At 37.1% G+C, this 22,334-nt stretch overlaps 1 protein-coding gene and 1 pseudogene across 5 annotated transcripts in view; one reads left to right on the plus strand and one right to left on the minus strand.

Annotated features, from left to right (window-relative positions):
* Pik3c2a (phosphatidylinositol-4-phosphate 3-kinase catalytic subunit type 2 alpha) overlaps nucleotides 1-22,334 on the plus strand; it is a 111,690-nt gene that overhangs the window by 13,678 nt on the left and 75,678 nt on the right. For 4 of the 5 annotated variants that reach the window (XM_033764108.1, XM_010615165.3, XM_010615167.3 and 1 more), the window contains exon 2: nucleotides 18,713-19,844. In XM_033764108.1, coding sequence (XP_033619999.1) covers nucleotides 18,780-19,844 — 1,065 coding nt within the window. In that variant the 5' untranslated portion in view covers nucleotides 18,713-18,779. Of the gene's footprint in view, nucleotides 1-12,512; nucleotides 12,622-18,712; nucleotides 19,845-22,334 lie in introns of all 5 variants that reach the window. The other variant, XM_010615166.2, reaches the window with a different exon arrangement.
* LOC117286505 lies at nucleotides 9,954-10,059 on the minus strand (annotated as a pseudogene).

Raw genomic sequence — 22,334 nt, forward strand, 5'->3', positions numbered from 1 at the left:
TTTTTTTTTTTTTTTTGATGCTGAGGATCAGACTCAGGACCTTGTACTTGGGAGGCAGGCACCACGCCGCTAAGCTAAATCCCTGGCCCTCCCTAGATATTTATTACCTGGGAATTAAATACAGCAAGTAAATAGTCTCTTTTTTTCTTATCTCCTCCCTGCTTCCTGCTTCTTTCCTTCTCTTTCTCCTTTCTCCTCTCCTTCCTGTCCCTCTCCGCCTCCTTCCTTCTCCTCCCCTCCCCTCCCCTTCTCTTTCTGGTCTTACTGTGTAGTTTAGGCTGGCCTTAGAGTCTTTGCCATAACACAGACTGGCCTGGAACTCAGATCCTTCTGCCTCAGCCTCTCAAGTGCTGGGATTACAGGTATGAGATACTATCTGGCTAATAGTCTCATTTTCCTTTTTTTTTTTTTTTTTTTTCCGGTACTTGGGATTGAATGGGATTGAACTCAGGACCTTGCCCTTGCAAGGCTGGCAGCAGCACCACTGAGCTAAATCCCTGGCCTAGACTCATTTTTTTGCTGACACCCAAAGATGCTATGACTTGTTTAGCATAATATGGTAGAGGCATTGCTTGAATCCAGGTTTTACAATACTAGACTCAGTGCTCTTGTCATTGCATGTGTTCATAAGGGATTTGAGTGTTCAGATATATAGCACATATCAGATTTTTGGAGTGTGTACTAAAGCATGAACATGTTTATATTCTAATTTAGGGACTAACTAAAATTGATAAAGCAGAAATTATTTTAATAACAAAAGCTTTTAGCAGATATGGTAGTGCATGCTTGTAATCCCAGTACATTAAAAGATTGAGGCAGGAGAATCACAAATTCAAGGCCAGCCTGGGTCAATTAACTCTGTTTCAAAATAACAAATAAAAAGAACTGGTGGATATAGCTCAGGGTGAAGGCACTGGATTTACTCCCCACTATATGAGTGGTGGTGGTGGGGAGATTATTGTTGGGAAAGAAAGGATATAAGGGTAGTACAGTTTCATTGAAAAATATGTAAGGATGAAAGAAAGGATATAAGAGGTAGTACAGTGTCATTGAAAAATAGATGAGTATGTAATTAGCTGGGAATATTGTCACATGCCTGTAATTCTAGCTACTCTGGAGGCTGAGACAAGAAGGTCATGAATTTGAGGCCAGCTGGATAATTTAGTGAGACCCCATCTCAGAATTAAGAAGGGATGGGTAAATAAAAAGCTCAGTGATATAGTGCCCCTGGGCTTGAGCCCCAGAGTCATCTCGCCCCCACATTCTCCTGTCCTGTGTGCTGGTGTGTCCACACATGAGAGAGAGAGAGAGAGAGAGAGAGAAGGAGGGAGAGACAGGAAGGGGGGAGGGAGGGGAGAGAGAGTTAAAAGTTTTTGAGTAAAGAATTTCGATTTTAAATTGTTACTAGAGGAAAAAGGTGATGTGTTTAAATGCATAGGGAACAATGTTGGGAAAACTTAGATAATGGAACAAAATACAGATTTAAGGAAAGATTTACAAGGCTTATTTGAGACAATAGAGAAAGGATAGAGGTGAAGTAAAAGATGAGAATAAGCATCTGCAATAAAGAGCTTATACAGCAGTGGCAGAACTTTTATTTGGATGGTTCAGTAAATATTGTATCTCAAGGCTGTCAATTCACTGTGGCTTGAGTACTGAGGGAGCCCTGGAAGATTGAGTGCTGGAGTGGTTGTTTGGCTGCTAAATGAGCAGAGTGTCATGCTAGTTCCTGTTGTGAAATGAGTAGAATTGATAAGGAATCTGAGAAGAGGAACAAATAGGCAGTGTTAAAATAGGTTTAATATGGGAAATTCTAATCGGAACTGGCCATTTGAAAGCATTTTCTCCTGAAAGCAGAAATTGGCAGTTTACCTTTAGAAAATATCTGAAGAAGCAGGAAGAAATTAAGTATTAGAAAGTTCTATAGAATCAGAAGAAAATACAAAATTCTCTTTCAGAATAAAAGTGTGGGAGATAAATGATGTTATAGAGGGAAATCAATGCAGGTACTCTGTAATGAGGTAAGAAAGTCATATATAAATACTGATTGGACAGAGTCACGGTTTCAAAAATACTAATTATGCAATGGGAAATTTTTTTTTCGGATGTTCTATTTATAATTATATAAAATGTGTATTTCCCCCCCAAGATAAATTCTGAAAGTGACCTAGTTATTCCTGCAAACAAACCACAGAGCTGTAAGTAGCTATTTCTACATCAATTTATTTACTAAGTCATTTTATATGTGTTCATAATATAATTTAAGGACTTCTGAAAACTTTAGAGTTAAGAGTAAAGGTGCTCTTTGACTACAGGGAATATGGAATAATCTACTTAGATCTGATTAGATCTCATAGTGATGTTCATCAGGCTAGAATTCTGTATATTGAAATGCATGACACATTTAGGTTTTTTAAGTCATTAAGGTAAAATTTACATAAAATCGTCTCTCTTAAGTGTGCATTTCTTTGAATTGTGGATAACAGCAACCATTTTATAACTGTCTCCAACTCAGTAGGAAATAGTATTTTTTTTTTTTTTTTTTTTTTTTTTTTTTTTTTTTTTTTTTAATTTTTTTTTTTTTTTTTTTTTTGGTACCAGGAATTGAACTCAGGTCTTTGCACTTGCAAGGCAGGTGGCGGAACCACTGAGCTAAATCCCCGGCCCAGAAATAGGATATTTGGGTGACTTAAAAAGTTTCTTTATGTTCTGTGTAGTCACTCCCTTTTGCTCAGCCTTCAGTGCCTGGCAACAACTGAGTTTTTATTCCTATACTTTTGAGTCTGGCTCCTTTCAGTTAGGATGCTTTTGCAATTAAATAAGATGTCTATTTGTACTAAATGTCTTTTAGAATATTGTAAAATCTTAGATTTGCAAAAATTATAAAGATCGTACAAGAGAATTTCCATAAACCCCGGACCGAGTTTCTGTTATTATTACTTATTACTGTTTTGTGGTACTTGAGATTGAACCTAGGGCTATTTATTTATTTGTCCATTTATTTTTGGGCTAAGGATTAAACCCAGGGCTGTGTGCATGCTAGGTGAGTGGTCTACCTCTGAGCTACACCCTCAACTCCTCTAATGACTTTTATTGTGGTGAGTTATATAAAAATTTGTCATTTTACCCCTTTTTTTGTACCAAGGATTGAACTCAGGATCTTGTGCTTGTGAAGCAGGCAAAGGAACCACTGAGCTAAGTGCATGTGCTAAATCCTGGCCCTTATCCATTTTTAAGTGTATAAATCAGTGGGATTAATTAAAGTCACAGTATTATATAAGCATCATCACTCTTTTTCTGAAATTTTTTGTCATCTCAAACAAACTCTGTACCCATTAAACAATAACTATCCATTCTTGATTCCTTTCCCTGTTAACTATTAATCTACCTTCTATCTCTGAATTTTCCTATTTTAGATATTTCATGTAAGTGGAAACATTTGTGCTATTGTATTTCACTTAGCATAATATTTTCAAAGTTTATCCATGTTGTAGCATGTATCATTACTTTTTGTGACTGATATTCCATTGAGTTTGAGAGAGAGAGAGAGAGTGTGTGTGTATGTGACATTTTGTATATCTATTCATGGTTGGGCCCTTAGGTTGTTTCCAGATTTTGGCTGCTCTAAATACTGCTTCTGGGAGCTTGGTATATTAACATTTGAGACCTTGTTTTCAGTTCTTTTGGATATATCAGGGAGTGGAGTTACTGGGTCATATATAATAAATTTGTATTTAGTTTTTTTTTTTTTTTGGTACCGTGGATTGAACTCTGGTCCTTGACGCTTGCAAGGCAAGCCACCGAACCACTGAGCTAAATCCCTGGCCTTGTATTTAGTTTTTTGAGGAAACATACAAAGTATTTTTTTAAAGTGACTACACCATTTTATGTTCCCCTGCCAGCAAAGTATGAATGTTTCAATTTCTACATGTCCCTGCCACCTCTTCATATTTTCCACTTTTAAAAAGTTAGTCATTTAGATAGAGTGGTATCTCATGTGGTTGATTTGCATTTCTGTAGTGACTAAAAATATTGAGCATCTTTCCAGGTGCTTACAGGTAGTAAGCTATTTTTTATTGGTAGGATACTTGTTTTAATAATTGGACAGAAATGTATTTTTAGAAACTTTTTTCTTTTTCTTTTCTTTTTTTTTTTGGAGACAGGGTCTCACTATGTAGGTGAGACTGACCTGGAACTCACTATATAGACCAGGCTGGTCTTCAACTCAGCGATCCTCCTGCCTCAGCCTCCTGAGTGCTGGGATTACAGGCATGCGCCACCATGCCCGGCAGAAATGTATTTTTAAATGCCTGTTATATACTAAGCATTTTGGGTGTGTTGTGTGTAGAATTATTTCTTTCCTTGGAAACACACTATGAAATATTATGTGTTTTACAGATGAGAAAACAATACAAAGGGAGAAAATTAAATAGAAAGTAAATTTCCTAGGATCCACACAGTTATGAGTTCCAGTGTTTGAACTTGGGTTTTTGTTACTCTGTGGTTCTTTCTTATGTCTTTATCAGTGTATTTTATAAAAGTAACAATTTCACACAAACTTGCTGTTATAAGAAAGGTTTTTTTTTACCCATATAACTTAATGGAATTTTTGGGAAAATTCCAGAAGTATTCATTGTTTACCATTATTCCCAATTTTGAGTTTCAGTATTGCACATTAGTTCTATTGTCTTAAGCCATATTGGACATGTGAGCTTATACCATAACATTTAGCACAAAAGCTTTGCTATTGTCATGTAGGAATCATAGGAATGTTCAATAAAGTAGTCCCAAAGTTCAGTAATTTTCTCCACAAAGTAGTACTTCTGTTAGGATACTGAGACTGGAAACTGCTTGGTCTACCAAATGCCTTTCAATAGCAACCTCTTTCTGTCCCCTTCTCTTTCTTTGTCTCCCTCTCATAGGAAGTTGTTCTGGATTGATGCCCAGGTTGTGAATATCTTAATATCTAGAATATTCCTTCTAAGAGGTCTTGTATATTACACTACAGGGTAGCTATTACTTTTTTTTTCACAATATAGGAATTAATCCTTTCATTAATGTGCCTGTAGTTCTTGTACAGAGCATTAAAATAGTAACAGTGGTATGGAGGTTAAAAATAGTATCCCATCAACTAGAGTTCTAGTTTTTTTTTCCCTCCCATTTCATTTAGTGTCTAAATTTGCCATTTTATTTACTTGGTTGAATCAAACCACTTCTTAACATTTCTATCATCCTTAGTCCAAGTTATTATTGGCTATTTTAGACTCTCAGGAATCTGCTACTCATCTCCCATTTTCAATTTTTGTTTTCCACAGAGTAGCTGAGGTCTCTGAACAGTATAAATCAGATCACATGAATTTGTGTGAAATCCACCCTTAACTTCCTATTATAGTTAACTCTAATAGTCTGCCTCCCCACTCATTCATTAATTATGCAGATTTTTTGTTTGTGTGTGTGTGTGTGAGAGAGAGAGAGAGAGAGAGAGAGAGAGAGAGAGAGAGAGATAAGGATTGAAGCCAGTATGCTACACCGCTGAGCTACATCAACAGCTCTTTTATTTTGAAATGGGATCTTACTAAGTTGTCCAGTCTGGGTTTGAATTTTTAATCTTGTCTCAGCATCCCAGATAGCTGTTGATGGAGATTTTGATTATTTTTTAGGGGAATGATTTTTGATAGCTGAGTTTAGAGATTTAACATTATGATTATTATTTCAGTACTGGGATCTGGTGATGCCAAACACCATTTATGGGGGGGGGGTGCTCGATCACCTGATTTAGGCTGCAGTAGAGGATGAAAGAATCATATTCAAAGAACAAGAAATAAAGAATAAAAAATGATTGTCACCTGCCTCTCAAGCACAAGGTCCTTAGTTCAATCCCCAGTACCAAAAAAACAATAGTTTTTTTCTTGAGGGGGCCAGGATCTGATCTTAGCTCTCTTCTGGCTAAAACCACCTGATCTTAGCTCTTCCTGGCTAAGACTATGAGCTCTGGATTTGTCAATATATGATTATACAACATAGCAAGGGGCGTAAAGGCACATGTAAGAAATAGCAGAGCTAATGCACTAATGAGCCAGGCTTGGAAAGGGGAGGAATGATGCTTTCTTGCAAAGGACAGGTCACAGTCAGCAAGCCAGCCACCTGTGTTACCTTACAGGTCGTAGCTAACAGGCCACCTGTGTTCCTTTTAGCTAATATTTGATCTGGGAGAATGGCTGCACAGTATCATAATTCTTCAGCTGCAGTGTCATCTTGCTATTAGAGATGTCACAACCTCATAGATCATTGAGATTTCAGTTGTGACTGTTAGCATAGGATATTCTGTCTCCTTACACCATCTGAAGGCTCATTTAGCAAATCACATGTAGGCCTTGGATTGACTCATAATTTTAATCAATAGCTGAATTATAAGCCAATTCAATAATATTTTAAAGCCTGCTCAGTGTGGTTTCAAATTGATCTCCTGCACTGGGGATTGAATCCAGGGCTTTCCAACTAAGCCACTTCCCCGGCCCATTTTATATTTTGAGCTAAGTCACTAAGTTGCCCAGGCTGGGCTTGAATTTATGATCCTCCTGCTTTAGCCTTCCAGAGTGGTGGGGTTACAGGTGTGTGCCACAAAGCCTGGCAGTTTAATTTGTTTAATATTCATAAAAAACATTTTGCCACCCAGAAGTCTGGAGGTTGAAGCAGGTGGATCATGAGTTGAAGGCCAGCCTGAACTACACAGCAAATTCAAAATTAGCCTGGACTACATAAAGAAATTCTATCTTAAAAAAAAAAAGTTTCTCTTGGAAATCCATGATAAAATCCATGATAAGGTAAGTTAAAATGGGGAAGTTGGAAATTTCATTTTGTCAAAATTCTTAACTTAGAAATGTTACTGCACATCTCACATATCTAAATCTGGAGAACGGGTTTAAATATTACAAGTCAAATTTAGTAAAGAAAAATGGGAGTTAAAATGAATCTTACCATCCAGTGTGTAGCCACTCTGTTTACTTGAGAAATTGATGCCCTGACTGGTAAAGTGCCTAAGTCAAGTTGAAATGTAGCTAGCGCAAGATCTTAATTCTTTTTTTCTGACTCATAGTCTTCATCATTTGTTCATTATCATGCCTGTATTAAACATTTTTAGTTGAATTTGTGTTAACACTTTTAAGAATATTTTTCAAGGAGGCTGAGGTAGGAGGATTGCTGTAAGTTCGATACCAGCCTGGGCTATATAGTGAGTTCCACGTCAGTCTCAACTACATAGTGAGACCCTGTCTCAAAAAAAAAAGAAGAATATTTTTCAAGGAGGCTGAGGTAGGAGGATTGCTGTAAGTTCGATACCAGCCTGGGCTATATAGTGAGTTCCACGTCAGTCTCAACTACATAGTGAGACCCTGTCTCAAAAAAAAAAGAAGAATATTTTTCAAATACAAAACTTGATTGAATAATAACAAAGCTGATTTCTAAGGAAATAATCTTCATAGAATTTTAGTTTCTAACTCCAGAGGGAAGAACTGTAAAAGTTATAGTAGTTGCCTATTTTCTTGTGTATGTATTATAATAAAACTATTGAAGATATTGAAATTTTAATTTCTCACACTGCAAAATATTATTTTAATTTTTTTCAACCATTTAATGATTTAAAAGTCTCAGCTGGTTGTGACTCTAGGGCAGCAAGTGACCCAAAAATAATACAGGGCATCAAATAATCCAAACAAGGAAAATATAACTCCCAACTTGCTAAATATCTGAAATGTGAGTTCATGTTCTCTAAAATAAAAAAATGAATTCTAGGAATAACGAAAAATTTTATTGAAAGAAGGATAGCTTCTGTCAAAGAAAGACAAGAGGAACAGAAAAGTGGGTTGCCCCTGGCTGTTTAGTCAAATAATACATAATGGTTGACTGGTGCTAAGCCGCCTTTATCAATAACATTCTATTTCAGTGACAGTTTATTTTTATTCTTTGCAGTTGATGGGAAAGAAGCAATTATCTTTTCTTATGTTGAAAGGATTGTGTAAGACACAAGGTGACGATGAGTACAGTAATATAGCTCAACTTGTAAAATAAAATCCAGACCTATTCTGATTTAGATTGCTAGGTTGGCTCTAGCTTGGGAGAATATAAGTTAACTATATCTGTTTCTAGAAAACACATAGTTCATAAAATAGGCACATCCAGTCATTTTTTAGGTCTGAGTTTTGGGTTAGTTTCATCAAGTGAACCTAAAACTTTGAGAGATCTGCTCTGTTAGCCAAACTGAAAAATAAGTAAATAAAGCACTTTGGGACAGAATCATGACTTTTCTCTTTAGCAGGATATGGGATGTGAGCCCTGACATAACTCCAGAGATCTCTGTTTTGCAAGTCAGATGCCAGCTTTTCAGGTCCCTGGGAGTTCTCTTTGTTCTTTAGTTCCTGTCCTGCCTTTTTGTATCTGGGGAGAACTGCCTTGTTGACTTTTTACCTTGGCCTCTGAGAGCAGCTGTTTTACATTCTGTGAAGGAATGCCTAGGAGGGCTTTTCCTTAGCCATTCTGCCTCACCTCTATCCTTTGATAGCTGAAGGTCTGCTCACCTGCCGCCCTCCTTTAAAGGACGAGGTCTTGGACTCCTGAGAGGCCCACATACTTCAAAAGGTATCTCTTTTGCCACAGCCTGCATGGCTGAAGGGTTCATTGAGTGAGAAATCGGGATGGGAGATTAAGAAAGACAAAGAGATGGGGCCAGGTGGGGCTCTAACTCTGAATGGGAGGAAAGGATCCCAGACATATGCAGCTCAGTTTATTTATAGTGGTAGAGATAAGGGACGTGCAGGAGGAGGTGGGGGTGGGCTTGGGTTTTTGGAGGAATGGGCAACGGGTTGGGGAGGAAGACTGGCTTCTCCACCAGGCCTTGTTCCACCACGCCCTTTTGTCCCCTGTTCTCCTGCGGGGGTGGGGGGTGGGGGGCGCCCTGCCTGTCCGCGGGAGGAAGCAAACAAGATTGCGTGTTCCTCATTCCACGAAGGGCCTTGCCTCATTTGTGGGAGGAGGCGAGTTAGGCCTGGCCATACTGATCTGCAGGACAGCACTCCCAGCATTCATTCAGTTCTTTGGCCTATCTCCAGCTTGCAATGTGCTACTTGGGCGCTTAGTGAAAACCTGTGAAAGAGTTGGTGAATGGATACTGTAACAATTCCTTGTAATTCTTTTTGTGAATTAGGGCCCTCCCAGTGAATTGTGGTATATCATACAGCTCCACTCCCCCACTTTTTTAAAATTTTAAGAGCCTCACAGAGTTGCCTGAGCTGGGCTAGAATTTGTAGTCTTGCCTCAGTCTCCCAGAGTGGTCTTTTAAATTTTTGAGACTGGCTCTCACTAAACTGCTAAGTTGCCCAGGCTGGGCTCAAACTTGTGATCCTCCTTTCTCTCATTCTTGAAATTCTTAATCCAACATGTTAAACCACTCAAATTTACCTCTATCACTCTTCACAATTCTAATCCATCATACTATCCTAAATTTGGCTAAAATTTCTTTGTTAAAAGCCTGGATTGTTTCCTCTTATCCCTGTCTGTAGTTCATGTGTTATTTCTACTGTTGCATCAGGGATGAGAGTAGTGATGGGCCTTTCTGCCTGCGAAGGGTTTATCACTCTCTCGAATTTAGTGTGTGTGTGTGTGTGTATGTGTGTGTATTTTATTCCCTGATGTGTCCTTTTTTTAAAGCTTATTTAACTTGTGTTCAGTTTGTTTGTTTGCAGCAGTGGAGATGGAACCCAAGAATACTCTACCAATGAGATGCATCCCATTCCCTGAACAGGGATTGAAGCCAGGGTCTTGCTAAATTACCAAATTGCCCACGTGGGGCTGGAACTCAGGGTCCTCCTGTTTTAATTTCCCACAGGGCTAGGATTACGGGCACATGGCATCACACCTGGCTCCCAACTTTTTTTTTCCAATTTCAAATGATCTCCTCAATAAATTGCTCAGGCTGGCTTCAAAATTTGTAATACTCCTGCCTCAGCCTCCCGAGTAGCTGGGATTATACTACACTTGATCTTAGCCAAAAGGCCGAGAAGCGATAGCTGGGATTATAGACATGTGCCACTGCCCCTCTCAGTTTGTTTTGTGTTGTTGGGTGAGAATGACAGTCTCTTTTCCTGTTGTGTTTTGGGGTTTTGTTTGTTTGTTTGTTTTGGTACCAGGGATTGAACGCCAGACCTTGTGCTTTGGAGGTAGGTGACGGAACCACTAAGCTAAATCCCTGGCCCCCTATTGTGTATTTTAATAAGCAAAAAATTCTGTTACCTCTTTATCACCTTTGTTGTAAATTAGTAAAGTATGACAATACTGAAAAATTAAAAACTATTAAAGATATTTAGATAGAGTTTCCTGACCCCCATTTTTGCTTAATTTAGTTGTTCATTTTATCACCTTATTTTCCTAAAGTGTCTCTTCCTTTCAAAGTCAGATCCTTACATTTGTACCTCCGATGGTATCCTATTCACCTGTATCCTGCATCTGAGCTGATATTTATCTTCTATCTCTGTACTTTCCAGTTATTATTCCCTGAATCCTTCCCTTCTGCCTACCAGATATTGAAAGTCTTTCTCATTTTAATCACCTCCTCCTATTTACCTCTCTCCTGATTCCCTTTATTGTCAGAGGACCGAAAGATGAATTTGCTCTTGCTGCTTCTTTTTTGGTACTAGGGATCGAACTCGGGACCTTGCTCTTGTGAGGCATGAGGTGGAACCACTGAGCTAAATCCCCAGCCTCCTCTTGTTACTTCTATCTGCTTATTTCCCCTTCAGTTTCCTGTACTTCTCTAAAACTGCCCTAATAGAGAAGCAGGGAGGGAAGTAAGGAGCGACTGCTGTTGGGCACAGAATCTCTTTTTGGATGATGAAAGTGTAGTGAAATTTGATAGTGGTGATTGTTGCTCAACTATAGGAATAACTATATTTTTAAATATAGTTTAAATATAGACTTGTGCATATATAAATATAGACTTGTGCATTTTACAAAAAAGGGTAGATTTATAAGTGATTATGCTTTAATGTATTACATCAAAAATCAGTGAAGAGTTCTTAGATCTGTTGTTTTTTCCAGTCCTCACTTTATTGTTTCTAACAATACTGATCATTTCCTTCCTAGAACCTTTTTGTTGTTGCCACTGTTGTCACTGCTGTTGCTGCATTGCTGGGGACTGCGGCCTAGTGTATGCTAGGCAAGTACTATATTACTGACCTACATTTCCGGCCCCAGTCTTGGAACATTTTGTTCCTTGTATTTGTCTGATGCTAGTCTTTATATATTTCTGTTATTTCCCTTTGACCTTCTGTTTCCTGCTTAAGTGTTAATGCTGTCATGGTTTTCTTTTTATTTCTCTTTTCATTCTCTACATTCTCCATGGGGAATCTCAACTCTTCCATGTATTCATGTCTTCAGTTGCACATAGATAATACCTCAAGATATGTCTCTAGCCAAATTATCCAGTTTATTTAGCCCAGGGTCAACATTTGTAACCTCCAAGCACTCATGTGTTGTATTTCATAAATAGTGCATATTTTGTTTTCGTTTGACTAAAATAGACCATGTGGCTCTGAAGAAGAATGCATACATGATTTTCATCTTTCAGAAAAAGAAATTAATGGTTTTTTATTTTGCACATTTAAATGGCTTCTGATTACTTTAAGTGAGAATGCAACAGAAATGGATTAAAATTTATTTAGTGTATCTCCTACATTAAAATATTCAGAATGGCTCCATGCAAGACATGGTGGCTCATGCCTGTAATCTCAGCACTCTGAAAGACTGAAGGAGGATCATAGCTTCAAGCCCAACCTGGGCAAATTAGGGACTTAATGATACCTCATCTTAAAATAAAAAAGCTGGGATGTAGCTCAGCGTGATGCCTCTGGGTTCATTCCCCAGTATGTGGGGAAGGTGCTGGGGGAGAGCTTCTTTGGTCCATATTATATTTAATTTTACTTATTTAACAAACATTTGAATCAAAGCTTTCTTGTTTCAGGACCAGGATGCTGGGTTACAGCTGTGAGTCAAACAGATGAATCCCAGCTTCATGGAATTTACAGTCTAGAGAAGAAAACAGATGTAGTAGACACTATAAAGATAAGGATATTACATTTGGCCAAATAAATTGTAAATATAGAAAAACTCTTGGGAGATATTGTCTCAAACAAATGTAAAGTTGAATGATTCTATAACCATAAAGAAATTGAATTAGTAGTCAAAAATATTTTCCTCTGAAAACTGCAGGACTATATGACTTCATGTAAGAGAGATATAGTCATAACCTTTCACAGACTTAGAGAACAGACAAGGAATATTCTCTAAATATTTCCTGAAATCACTGTAATTTTGATAATAAAATCAGGCAAAAAACTGTAAGACCGCATGATTTCATGTAAGAGAGACGTGGTTACAGCCTTTCACCAATCCTGAGAAAAGACAGGCAGGAATGTTCTGCAAACATTTCCTGAAACTACTGTAATTTTTTTTTTAAATACCAGGGATTGAACTCAGGAACTTGTGCTTGCAAGGCAGGCATGACGACCCTAGCTCTGTCCAATAAAATCAGGCAAAGATGAGAGAAGAAAATTACAGACCAGTTTCAGACAGGTATATCAAAAAGAGCTTATAAAATTATCTTCAGGCTTTGGGTATAAGGTGTATATGAAACATAAGTTTGGGTCCTATTCCTAAGATATTACATTATGTATATACAAATATTCTAAAACCCCAAAAAACTAAAAATCTGAAACTCTCCAGTATTTCAGATAAGAGATAGCCAATCTGTACGTTAGTTCTTCCTATTTGATCCTAGTTTTTTTGTTGTTTGCCTAACTATTCTCTTCTTTTTCCTCTTCTACCCCCACCCCTTTTTTGGTTTTTTTGAGACAGGGTTTCACTTCATAGCTTAGTCTGGTCTTGAACTATGTAGCCCAGGTGATCCTCCTGCCTTAGCCTCCCAAGTGCTAGAATCACAGGTGAGCACCACCACACTTGGCTTCATTTTTCTAAACTATATTGGCATCCTGGCTTTTGTTCATGGCCACAAAGGAAAAACTCAAAGTTTTCCCACTCAGTATGAGTACCATTGATAATTTTGGTCAAGTAAAGAATTACCTTTTTTGTTCATACTCATCTCATGCATTTTTCACTTTAATTTAAAAATTATTGTGTTGAACTATATTTTATGTTCAGAGCTGGGTTTGATTTGCTATCATACTCTTTTTGGCATTTCTAAAATATGTGTAATTCCAACACAGGAGGCTGAGGCAGGAGGATTGCTGAGGTCAAGGCCAGCCTGAACTGCAATACACAGGGGAGACCCTGTCTCAGCAACAACAATGAAAACACAAACTTTTTTTTTTTTTTTGTATCCCAATATAAAGCGAATGGTTCCTTTTGTCAGTATCATTTTTTTTTCCTCTGTGAAGCAGATATATTATTTTCTCATCTAATGGGTTTTTCTTTTTACAGAGATAGAACACATCCTATCTTTACTTTTCAATTAAGGTCTTCCATATAGTTTTCAAGATAATCTCTCTCATACATATTCTAAACTCAACTCATGGTTTTTGAATAAAGATTGAATTATTAACAAATGAGCTCCTCTCACTTGTTTTGCCTGTTTTCTAAGTTTGAGAATTTCAGTTTCTCTTTGATAAAGGGTCTTGTATTGGCTAGCCCTTGATGTGTTGACTCACAACGGCATTAGCAATCTGGTATAGAAGATGAGTAAGAGTTCTTGCCTTTAGTGAAATTACAGATTTGCTACTCATTTGATGATGACAGATTAACTGATAAATTGGCACATTACCTAAATAGTCTAACTACCTCATAAAGGAATTAAAAGGAACAACAAATTTTATTAATTTAGAAAGAATCCTAAAATTGAAGAAAGTTGATATTCATAATGGCTAAATTATGTTAATTTGTATACATACTGATTTCAAGTAAGTTAAAAGTATGTGTTAATTAGCTTTGCCTCACTTTGAGTTCTAATTCCACTTGCCACCTGCTGTGAGTATAGACAGATTACATAGTGTGCGTGCTTACATTTATTTTATTTTTAAATGAGGGATAATAGTTATACTTTGTAAAAAAGTTGTGAGGATTAAATAAGTTAATACATTGTTTGTTTTGGGGGTACTGGGGCGGAACCACTGAGCCAAATCCCTGGCCCGTAATACGTTGTTTAAAGCTGTGTGTAGCATAAGGTATCTATCTATACATCTCAACATGGATAATATACTACCATTTTATCAAATATTTTCCATGGTTACTACAATCTCAATTTTATTTTTAACAATAGCATAATATTCAGATCCTTGGTGTTAGCATAATTTATTTTTCTTTGAGATTCATTATTTTAAAGGACAAATATCTGTTGCTAAATTCCAGTGATTGTTTCTCCATTTTCTTAGGTATGTATGTCAAAATTTTAAGATCTAAAGGCTTTTACATGGGTAGCTGGACTGACCTTTTGTTTTGTTTTTTCCCCCTGAGATTTAAATTGTAAATGAATTTCTCCACTGCTGAAGCTAGGAGCTTTTAAATTCTTCTCTTTTGGGGTATGCAAATGATGTAGAAAAGATTCATTGAATGGTTTAATTGCTCTCTTTTGAAGAATTTGAAAGTAGCTACAGCCTTGTGGTCTTTATTGGGTTACTTTATGCTGGGAAAATTTTGGCAGATGATATACACACAGAGTCTCACTCACAAACTAGTTACATTGCCTTTCCTAGCTTGAATTAGGGAAATATTAGAATTGAAGTTTTCTTTGAATTAGCATGTAGAAAATTATTTCCTGATAAATGCTGGTCATTAAATCAAGCTTTATTTTAAAAATTTAGTGGAGCACGTCAGTGCAGCAGGCCACCCCCAAATAACTGAATTACAGGGTTACTGTACTTTGGACAATCTTTTAAATACTTTTATTGCCATTTGAGTATATATGCATGATAACTCCTTAAAAAATTAAAATATAGTAATTTAGTGGCTAACAGTTCAGGATTGCTGACTACTATATTTAGAGTTGAATTTACTTTAGTGTGTATTATGACCTTTGGGTGTTGGTCCTAGAAATAGAGCAAGCAAATTGGTGATACAGGGAAAAAACACTCATATTCACAGTAAAAATGTTTTTCATACTATTAATTTTATACTTTTGTTATTTACTGAGTTAACATTCTTTGAAATGTTTAGAATAGCTGTGTTCTAAAGTGAATAAATTGCTTTTTACAAACAAACTTTAATAAGCCATGCCACTTTTAAATCATTCATTAATAACAAAGACTTAAAAAACAAACTGGCATATTGTAGAGGAAGAATTACCATTAAGTATCTTCATCTCTTTGTAAAATGCTGTTTTGTGTTAATCCATCTGATTTTATGAAAAAAATAGGCAGTGTTGGGCTGGGGTTATGACTCTAGTAGAGCATTTGCCTCTTGCATTAGCATGCCTAAGGCCCTGGGTTCAATCCCCAATGCTAACAAAAAATAAGAAAAACAAAAATAGGCAGTATATTATGGTGTTCAATTCATTGTGCCCATCATTATTCATATTATACCACCTGAATGCCTTCCTTCTTCAAGACTGTCTGGCAGCTTCATTCTCTCATGTTAAAACTTATAGTAATTTAAGTTCCATTTTTATCAAGCAGAATACTTTAAAATGTTATGGAGAATTTAAAAAATGAACAAAAGCCTTTACACTGAAGCCTATTTTGGTCTGTTCGATAGCCATACAATGACCAGTGACCCTTGACTTAGCAACTACATCGGTTCCCAAGGGCTGGTTGTAACTAGGTCAGTACAGCTGAAATCTGGGTGTTTACCTAGGTACATGCTATAGATAATGAGGCAGACGAATCTTCCATTAACCTAATTAACCCAAGTTGTTCATATGTCAAGTTGGTTGTGACTTGGGGGTTACTGTACAAATCTACACATTAATCAGGACTTTTGGGGTTATTATGGCAGAAACTCATTTTAAACTTAAGCAAACAAAAATTTTGGTTTACTTCAGTGAAAGAATTGGTTTAGGAAGGTATGGTTGAATCCAGATTGGTAATGTAGTATATTAGCAGAATCTATCTTAACTTCATTTTACTTAGCTTTACTTTTTTTACAGTTTGGATTCATTCTTAAGTACCTCCTCTGTAGTGGCAGAGGTGGCCACAGCAATGCCAGATTTATACTCCATCAGTTTAGTACCTACACAAAAAGCTTCCTTTCAGCTGAGGAGGAAGTACAGTAGAATGCCTATTACCCCAGCACTCTAGGAGGCTGAGGCAGGAATATTACAAGTTCAAACCCAGCCTGGGCAATTTAGTGACTCAGTGAGACTTTGCCTCAAAATAAAAATAAATAAAAAGGGTTAGCTGTGATGAACCAGGCTTGGCTGTTTTGAAGCAATAATGGGTGTGGGAGTATGAGAGGTATAGATGATCCGGTCTTATTTTAACTATATGGGGTATAAAAGGAAATGAGTAAGCACCAAAAAGGGAACTATAGGTTCATCTGCCAGAAGCAGGGAAGTTGAAAAAGTCTACAAAAATAAAGAGGTACTGGGATGTGGCTCAATGGTAGATTGCATGCTTAGCATACACGAAGACCTGAGTTCTGTTTCCACTGCTACAAAAGCAAAATAAAATAAACTGTGATTTTCAAAAAATTTTTGGTTGAGCAGAAAAAGGTGAATTCTAATAAGAGATGCTTAGGAAAAGCTTCAGAGAGAAGGTAGTATTTTAATTGGGTCCTGAAGGAGAAATAATTTTTCCAAGGCAGAGAATGTGTAAAGAAAGGAGTCGCTCATTTGAAAAGTTTGGCTGTGAAGGAGGAAAACTAAAGTGGAAACCACTAGAATCTAAAGGAGAATGTTAAAGATTTTTTCCCTCTCTCGTAGAGAAAACTAGCACTTTTATGACAAAGGATTGGAATAAAGGAAAGGAGAAATTTGACAGTGCAAGGAAGGCAATCACTAATAAGGAAGTAGAGGAGGGTCCAGTGGGTTAAGGATATATGTGGAGGAGGTAAACTTAGGAAAACCATTCATTCTCTGAGGACAAGTGAAAGAAAATGGTAATGGTGGCAGAAATTGAAACAAAGAATTTGTTGTTTAATAGTTAAGGAGTAGCCAGGCATAGTGGTGCACACCTGTAATCCCAACATTTGGGAGGCTGAGGCAGGAGGATCGCTGTGAGTTGAGACCAGTCTGGACTACATAGTGAGTTCCAGGTCAATCTCAACTACATAGTGAGACTCTGTCTCAAAAAACAAAACAAAACCCCCCAAAATAGTTAAGGAGTTTGTTTCCCTTTTGTTTCTCAAATGAATTAAAGGGCCAGGAATTTAGCTCAGTGGCACTGTGCCTGTCTCACAAACACAAGGTCCTGAGTTCGATCCCTGGTACAAACAAATAAATGTAAAATGAATTGTAGGGCTGAGGATGTAGCTCCTTTTTTCCATCTCTAGTGCTACAGAAAAAAAAAATTTTAATGAATAAAAAAAAGGTTTTCAGTTATCTATTGTTTTGGAACAAATCATGCTGCAGTGATTGTGTATATGAACAATTTAGCTTGAGTTCAGCTGGGCGATTTCTTCTGCTATTCTTGCTTTGGATCAGTCTTGAGGCTGATGTCATCTGGAGTGTGGTTGGATAGACTAAGATGGTAGCCTTTATGATATATGGGATGATGGCTGTTGGCTTTTGGCTGCATTTCTCTTTCCTGTTATATATTTTGGTAGCAATGGGAATTTAACCCAAGCCCTTCAAACTGGGGGCACTAAATTGACAGTGAAAACTGACTAGGCATTTGCAATCTTCCTGTCTTAGTCTGCCAGAGTGCTAGGATTATAGATGTGTGCCACCTTGCTGACTAGAGGTTTAAAAATTAACTTTTGGTCTTTTTGTGGATTAAAAATACCTAAGGAATTTTAGCAGGGGAAGTTTTGCTGTTTATAACAATGGATTTAACTACAGATGATCAAAACAAAAGTGTGATAGGGCCAGCGGTTGGCTCAGTGATTCTGCTGCCTGCCTTGCAAGCACAAGGGCCTGAGTTCAATCCCTGGTACCAAACAAACAAACAAAAGTGTGATTGAAACTATGGGGTGAATTTAGTCATAATTTAACTTTTGAATGGAATATTACAGTTTCATATAGGCTTAATACTTTTGTCCTATTCTAAGCCATGTTTCATTATATGCTTTTATTACTTCTAGAATATTACAAGCCCTTACTCAGTTTTTTGTTTTTTGAGACAGGGTTTTATCATATTTTGATGAAACATAGCACCTTATTTTATTGTGTTGGTGCTTTTATTGCTAATTGGCTTTTGAGCAATTTAATACATCCTGAAAAGATCACAGCTGTTTTGAGTTTGAATTTACATACCAGGAAACCCTATCTGAACTCTTGCAAATATGTATTTAGCACTTAGGTCATTTTATGCCAAGAATTCTGCCACAAGAGGCACTCATTAATGGCAGCTGGTGTGATAGCTGAAGTAAAAGCTTCATAAGTCCATTCACAGAGCCAGCTTTTTTCTTAGGTCAGGAAATGAGATGTCATGTGTGTCTCAACATCTTCCTTAATATTCCTTCATCCAGATTTCACCCAACTGTTCATGTTATTAGTGTTAAGTGGCTTTATTTGTGCTTAAAAAATCTAATTGAGTGTTTTATTTATTTTTATGTATAGGACTTGCTATTTTGGAAGCTACAAGAGAAAATAGATTTAGGGTAAGATTTGGTTTTTTTAATTGGACATGGCTCAGATATCAAGCAACAATGGGTTTAAACAGTGTTCATCTTCCCATCTGGAACCAACAAGAACAAAAGAAGTGGACAAAGAAGAGGCATTACAGATGGAAGCAGAGGCTTTAGCAAAACTGCAAAAGGATAGAGAAGTGACTGACAGTCAGAGAAGCCTTGAGTTGTCAAGCAGCACTAAACAAAAAGCACAAGTTTTAAACAAACAAGATTATGATCTTATGGTGTTTCCTGAATCAGAGTCCCACAAGAGAGCAGTTGATATTGATGTAGAAAAGCTCACCCAAGCTGAACTTGAGAGACTATTATTGGATGATGGTTTTGAGACTAAAAGAACACCTGTGTTGCCCGTTACTCCAGTTCTGAGACCTTCCTTTTCAGCACAGCTCTATATTAGACCTACTATTCAGAGAGGACCGTGGCCACCTGGATTATCAGGGCCTTCCACTTACACTTCTATTTATCCTTCAACTTACAGTAAACAAGCTGCATTCCAGAATGGCTTCAATCCAAGAATGCCTACTTTTCCATCTACTGAGCCTATATATTTAAGACTTCCAGGACAAACTCCATATTTTTCATATCCTTTGACACCTGCCGCACCCTTTCATCCACAAGGAACCTTACCAATCTATGGTCCAGTAGTCAGTCCTGACATGGCAAAACTATTTGACAAAATAGCTAGTACATCCGAATTTTTAAAAAATGGAAAAGCAAGGACTGATTTGGAGATAACAAATTCAAAAGCTACAGTCAACAATCTACAGGTATCTCCAAAGACTGAGGATATTACTAAATTTGACTGGCTAGACTTGGATCCTCTAAGTAAGCCAAAGGTGGACAATGTGGAAGTTTTAGACCATGAAGAATACAAACCTGTTGCAAGTTTGCTAGCAGAGGATCCTTGGGATGCTGTTCTTCTAGAAGTGAGATCACCTGCAAGTTGTCACCTCGAAAGAAAGGTGAATGGAAAATCTTTTTCTGGGGCAACTGTAACAAGAAGCCAGTCTTTAAATATTCGAACAACTCAGCTTACAGAAGTCCAGGGCCAAATACCTCAGGTATAGTCTTTTCTTACTAACTTCTCAGACTTAGTAAATTCATATTTGTGTGCATAATTTATTGGGGAAAAATATTTTTATTTTAAATCTTGTTTTTCTTTGCTTCCAAGAATCCTTTGATTGTATGGCGATTGCTTACTTTTAATATTTTTTCTAACCTAATCAAAGAACTGGCTGTCAATAAGATGCATTTAAGATATCTTTATCTTTCTGTATCTCATATGTTATCTTTTTTATTTTTTCAAAGCAAACAATTTTGATTTCTAACTTCATTATAGAAATTCTCATTAGCTTTTATTTTTAACCATCAATGAACAAGTGAATGAAAGAATGAGTGAAAAAAATAACCCTGGAGAGAAAGGAAAAAAGCTATTTAAAGGGCTCAATTTAAACACAATTATTGATAAAGGTGAAGAATGGAATAATAGCCTATACTGTGTAGTTACTGTGCTCATGTAGTCTTAGTTTTTTGTTGTTGTTGTTGCTTTTTGTTTTTGTTTTTTGGGGTTGTTTGTTTGTTTGTTTTGAGACAGGGTCTCACTATGTAGTTGAGACTGACTTAGAACTCACTAGGTAGTCCAGGCTGGTCTCAGACTCACAGCGATCCTCTTGCCTCAGCCTCCTGAGTGCTGGGATTACAGGTGTGTGCTACCATGCCCAGCTTCATGTAGTCTTATTATCTGAAAAAATTAGTTAAGGGTTAGATGGAACTTGATGTCTTCACTCAAAACAATCAGCAAGGTTTAGGCTTTTTCTTTCCAAACTGTCTCCCATTGCAGATCTGTATTTTTGCTCTTATAATGTGTATGGATTCTGGGAATGTTTTTTTCTCATTGCAGTGTAAATTATGTCCTTCAATTTATTAGATTAACACTGGCTATTATTTTGGCATTGAGAGTCAACTAGTATATAGGAAAGGAAGAACAAATATTTATTATTTGAATAATTTTCTGTGGAATTCTTGACTTTAAAAAGCCATTTAAGTGCAGGGGATTTAGCTCAGTGGTTACACTGCCTGCCTCACAAGTGCAAGGACCTGTGTTCAATACCCGGTACCCCCCCACCACACAAAAAAGCCATTTAAGATGTCCAGGAGAAAAAATAAGCAGATGTTAAGATTTAGAAGAATCCAGGTGTGGCTGTGCGTACCTGTAATCCCAACACTAAGGAGGCTGACAAAAGAGGATCATCATGAGTCTAGGTCCAACTGTGCTACATAGTGAGGTCAACGCCAGCCCGAGTTATATAGTAAGACTTTATCTAAAACAAAATCAACCAAAAAAGATTTAGGAGAAAAAGATGAAGATATTTTAAATCACATATTCAGAATCTAGAAAAATCTTAGCCAGTGCAGTGTTTTCTAAATGGATTTTAAGCTGGGCACGGTAGCGCTTGCCTGTAATCCCAGCACTCAGGAGGCTGACGCAGGATTACCATGAGTTCAAGGCCAGCCTGAACTACATGTTGAGATCCTGTCTCAAAAAAATGATATTTTTACCATTGTCCACATTCAGAAAAACACTTTTAAGTTCTCTTAAAATTTTCAATATTATTTACAAACAATAAAATACCTTAGTACTTTTTAACTTAAAACCATAAATTAATAACACATTAAGTTGGAATCATAAGCATCTATCTGTGGCTTTATTTCCTCTTAATCTGTGTCTTGTCATGCTACAATTTTTTAAACAAAATAACAATGATCATTTCCTGAAGTATTAAAAGGGAAGAAGATACTTAAGGATCATCCCAAAAAAGACAGTATATCTAGAAGTAGGATTATTGGGAGATACAGTAATTGTATGTGATTTTTTTTTTTTTTTTGAAGTGGGGATTGAATCTAGAGTCTTGCCACTGAATTACATCCCCAGCCCATTTTTAGTTTTTATTTGGAGACTGTCTCCCTGAATTATGAAGTTGGCCAAGTTGGGCTCTGGTTTGCTTGAAATGCTGCTGCCTCAGCCTCCCAAAGCACTGGGATTATAGGCATGTGCCACCCCTCTAGGCTCATGTGTACCTTTATGAGGGACCACTCAACTATTTTCTATAGTGTCTATACCATTTTGCATTCTCACCAGTAAGGTATGATAGTTCAAGTTACTCTACATCCCCTTCAACATTTAATTTCTACTTTTTTTTTTGGTACCAAGGATCAAACTCGAGGCCTTGCGCTTATGAGGCAGGCGGTGGCACCACTGAGCTAAAACAACGGCCTTAAAACTGCTCTTTTAAAAATATTTTTTATTTTGTTTTGTGGTGCCAGGGCCTTGTGCATGCCTGGAAGTGCTCCAGCATTGAGCTTCACTCCTGCTCCCAATATTTTTATGTTTTCATTGGTCATTTGTATATTGTTTTTTGGTGATAGAGTCTTACCATGTAACCTAGGTTGGCCTTGAACTCACAGCAGTCCTCCTGCCCTAGCCTCCCTGGGTTTACAGGTATGCACCACCATGCCCTGCTAGCAGCTTTATTTTTTTTTTTTTTTTTTTT

This window comes from Fukomys damarensis, unplaced genomic scaffold (assembly GCF_012274545.1).
Source record: "Fukomys damarensis isolate Sample0158 unplaced genomic scaffold, DMR_v1.0_HiC HiC_scaffold_16, whole genome shotgun sequence".
Taxonomy (NCBI): Eukaryota; Metazoa; Chordata; class Mammalia; order Rodentia; family Bathyergidae; genus Fukomys; species Fukomys damarensis.